Source organism: Pongo pygmaeus, chromosome 1 (assembly GCF_028885625.2).
Source record: "Pongo pygmaeus isolate AG05252 chromosome 1, NHGRI_mPonPyg2-v2.0_pri, whole genome shotgun sequence".
In the NCBI taxonomy this organism is placed as follows: Eukaryota; Metazoa; Chordata; class Mammalia; order Primates; family Hominidae; genus Pongo; species Pongo pygmaeus.
Genome location: NC_072373.2, coordinates 7,106,842 through 7,110,405, shown reverse-complemented (window position 1 = coordinate 7,110,405; position 3,564 = coordinate 7,106,842). Strand labels below are relative to the sequence as shown.

General features: G+C 52.9%; 1 protein-coding gene across 1 annotated transcript; it reads left to right on the top strand.

Annotated features, from left to right (window-relative positions):
• Window positions 1-1,432: 1,432 nt before the first annotated feature.
• Window positions 1,433-2,728, top strand: BECN2 (beclin 2). Its single transcript, XM_054497018.1, has one exon. The coding sequence runs from the start codon at window positions 1,433-1,435 to the stop codon at window positions 2,726-2,728; it is 1,296 nt and encodes a 431-aa protein (XP_054352993.1).
• The last annotated feature ends 836 nt before the right edge of the window (window positions 2,729-3,564 follow it).

Here is a 3,564-nt window from a genome sequence, read left to right as displayed (position 1 = left end):
GAATCAATAACAGAAGCATCCTCTAGCAGTTGACTGCAGAGCCCCTACCCCTTTTCAGTTCCTTCATTATTCCCTAGAACCTCCAAGTGCGCCAAACATGAGAGGCAACCACAGTTGATTAGGAGACAGATCAATCGTTCAAAAAACATAAAACAATAATCTACTGTTCACTGTGGATTTAGCAATTAATCAGCCCTAGAGGATGAGTGACTTGGCCAGGGGGAGAGGTGAAGGAAGAGTGTTCCAGTTAGAGGGAACAATGTTATGTGCTGGAAGAACCGAAATGTAACTAGCATGCATGTAGCTAGTAGCACAGAGGAGCCCACGGCTCAGGAGAGCAGGAAATGGGCAGCGAAGAAGCCAGAAAAATGGGCCCCGGCCTTGGTGTTAGGTTAAAATGATTGAACTTTCCCTTTTTTTTTTTTGAGACGGAATTTCTCTCTGTCACCTAGGCTGGAGTAAAGTGGTGTGATCTCGGCTCACTGCAACCTCCACCTCCTGGGTTCCAGCGATTCTCCTGCCTCAGCCTCTTGAGTAGCTGGGATTACAAGCACCGGTCACCATGCCCGACTAATTTTTGTATTTTTAGTAGAGACGGGGTTTCATCCTGTTGGCCAGGATGGTCTCAAACTCCTGACTTCAGGTGATCCACCCACTTCGGCCTCCCAAAGTGCTGGGATTACAGGCGTGAGCCACCGCGCCCAGCCTGAACTTTTCTTTTTTAAAAAATCTGTGTGTGTGTGTGTGTGTGTGTGTGTATGTGTGTAAAAGGGGCATGGGGATGAGAGGGTCGGGGTTGGAGACAGGGTCTCACTCTGTTGCCCAGGCAGGAGTGTAGTGGACCATAGCTCACTGCAACCTCAAGCTCTGAAGCGATCCTCCCACCTCACCCTTTTAAGTAGCTGGGACTGTAAGCGGCCACCCCACCTGGCTAATTTTTTCACTTTTTGTAGAGAAGGGGTCTGCCTGTGTAGCCCAGGGTATTCTGGGACTACTGGCCTCGAGCGATCCTTCCGCCTCGGCCGCCCAATGTACCGGGATTACAGGCGCGAGCCAACGCCCTGGGCCAAAGCTGATTGGACTCGATCTTAAGGTTAGATAAGGGTGTTAAACATTTTAAGGAGGGCAGTGCCATGATGAGATTTTAGTTTTAGCAAGATTACTCTTAAGGCGTGTGTTGGACGTGGTACAGGAGGAAAAGGAGATGATCAGATTTTCGTTTTGGAAATAATCCCTGGTCTGCGAGGAGCTGAAGGAGGTCTACAGGTACCGAGGGAGGGTACCATTGTAGGGTTTTCAGTAGGAGAGTGATAAGATGACATGTGCATTTTAAAAGAATCGCTCTTCTAGAAAGACCTGAAAAGGTACAAAATGATAAGTAACTGGGAGCCAGAGGAAACTTAGACTCAAGGCGGGAGTCAGGCCCTCAGCCATGTCTTCCATCCGCTTCCTGTGCCAGCGCTGCCACCAGGCCCTGAAGCTGAGCTGCTCCTCGGAGTCTGGGAGCCTCCCTGCAGCCCCGGCGCCCACCTCCGGGCAGGCTGAGCCCGGAGACACCCGGGAGCCCGGGGCCACCACCAGGGAGGTGACAGACGCTGGGGAGCAACAGGACGGTGCCTCTAGCAGACCCCTTCCAGGCGAAGGCAGTGTGTCCAAGGACCATGCCAACATCTTCACCCTGCTGGGGGAGCTTGGCGCCATGCACATGCTCGGTAGCATCCAGAAGGCAGCTGGTGACATTTTTGACATAGTCTCTGGCCAAGAAGCTGTGGACCATCCCCTGTGTGAAGAATGCACCGACAGTCTTTTAGAGCACCTGGACATCCAGCTCGCTCTCACAGAAGCTGAGAGTCAGAACTACCAACGCTGCCTGGAGACCGGGGAGCTGGCGACCAGCGAGGACGAGCCGGCGGCGCTGTGGGCGGAGCTGCGGGACCTGAAGCTGGAGGAGGCCAGGCTGGTGCAGGAGCTGGAGGATGTGGACAGGAACAACGCAAGAGCAGCGGCGGATCTCAAGGCAGCCCAGGCAGAGGCTGCGGAGCTGGACCAGCAGGAGAGGCAGTACTACAGGGACTACAGTGCCTTGAAGTGGCAGCAGCTGGAACTGCTTGACCAGCTGGGGAACGTGGAGAACCAGCTGCAATATGCCAGGGTCCAGATGGACCGGCTGGAGGAAATCAACTGTTTCACCGCCACATTTGAGATCTGCGTGGAGGGCCCCTTGGGCGTCATCAATAACTTCAGGTTGGGCCGCCTCCCTACTGTCCGTGTGGGCTGGAATGAGATTAACACTGCCTGGGGACAGGCGGCTTTGCTGCTGCTTGCCCTGGCCAATACAATTGGACTGCAGTTTCAGAGGTATCGACTCATCCCCTGCGGAAACCATTCGTATCTGAAGTCTTTAACAGATGACCGCACTGAGCTGCCGTTGTTCTGTTATGGGGGGCAGGATGTTTTCCTCGATAACAAGTATGACCGCGCGATGGTGGCCTTCCTGGACTGCATGCAGCAGTTCAAGGAAGAGGCTGAGAAGGGTGAGCTGGGCCTCTGTCTGCCCTACAGGATCCAGGTGGGGACAGGCCTGATGGAGGACGTTGGAGGCCGAGGGGAGTGCTATTCCATCAGAACCCATCTGAACACGCAGGAGCTGTGGACAAAGGCACTCAAGTTCATGCTTATAAATTTCAAGTGGAGTCTCATCTGGGTTGCCTCAAGGTATCAAAAGTAGCTTTCTTGAGTCTTGCTCTGTCACCCATGCTGGAGTGCAGTGGCACCATCTCAGCTCACTGCAACCTCTGCCTCCTGGGTTCAAGCGATTCTCCTGCCTCAGCCTCCTGAGTAGCTGGGATTACAGGCACCTGCCGTCACACATGGCTAATATTTGTATTTTTTGTAGAGACGGGGTTTCGCCATGTTGACCAGGCTGGCCTTGAACTCCTGACCTCAGGTGATCCACCCGCCTCACGGCCTCCCAAAACGCTGGGATTACAGGCGTGAGCCACCACACCCGACCTTCTTTTTTTTTTTTCTTTTTTTTTTTGAGACTGAGTCTCACTCTGTGGCCCAGGCTGGAGTGCAGTGGCACGATCTTAGTTCATTGCAACCTCCACCTCCTGGGATGAGGCAATTCTCCTGCCTCGGCCTCCTGAGTAGCTGGGATTTCAGGTGCGCACCACTACACCCAGCTAATTTTTGTATTTTTAGTAGAGACAGGGTTTCGCCATGTTGGCCAGGCTGGTCTCAACCTCATGATCTCAGGTGATCCACCCACTTCGGACTCCCAAAGTGCTGGCATTACAGGCATGAGCCACCCAGCCCAGCTCACTTTCTTTTTTTCTAAACTACTGCAAATATATTATCAGATAAGTCTTCCCCAACACACCTTTGTCCCTTCTTCCTTGTAACTTCCACTCCCCTTCTCCACCCGAACATTCAACATGACAGGAAAAATTAGATTACAAGAGGCTAAGATTACTCCTGCATAAAGGGATAAAGGGACACAGAGGGCAAGGACTAAGGGTGGGGAGGAAAGACAGCATGGTGAGGAGCAAGGTGGAGGTTTTC

Coding starts and splice junctions, on each gene's coding strand:
- BECN2 (XM_054497018.1), top strand. CDS start 1,433: ATGTCTTCCATCCGCTTCCTGTGCCAGCGCTGCCACCAGGCCCTGAAG.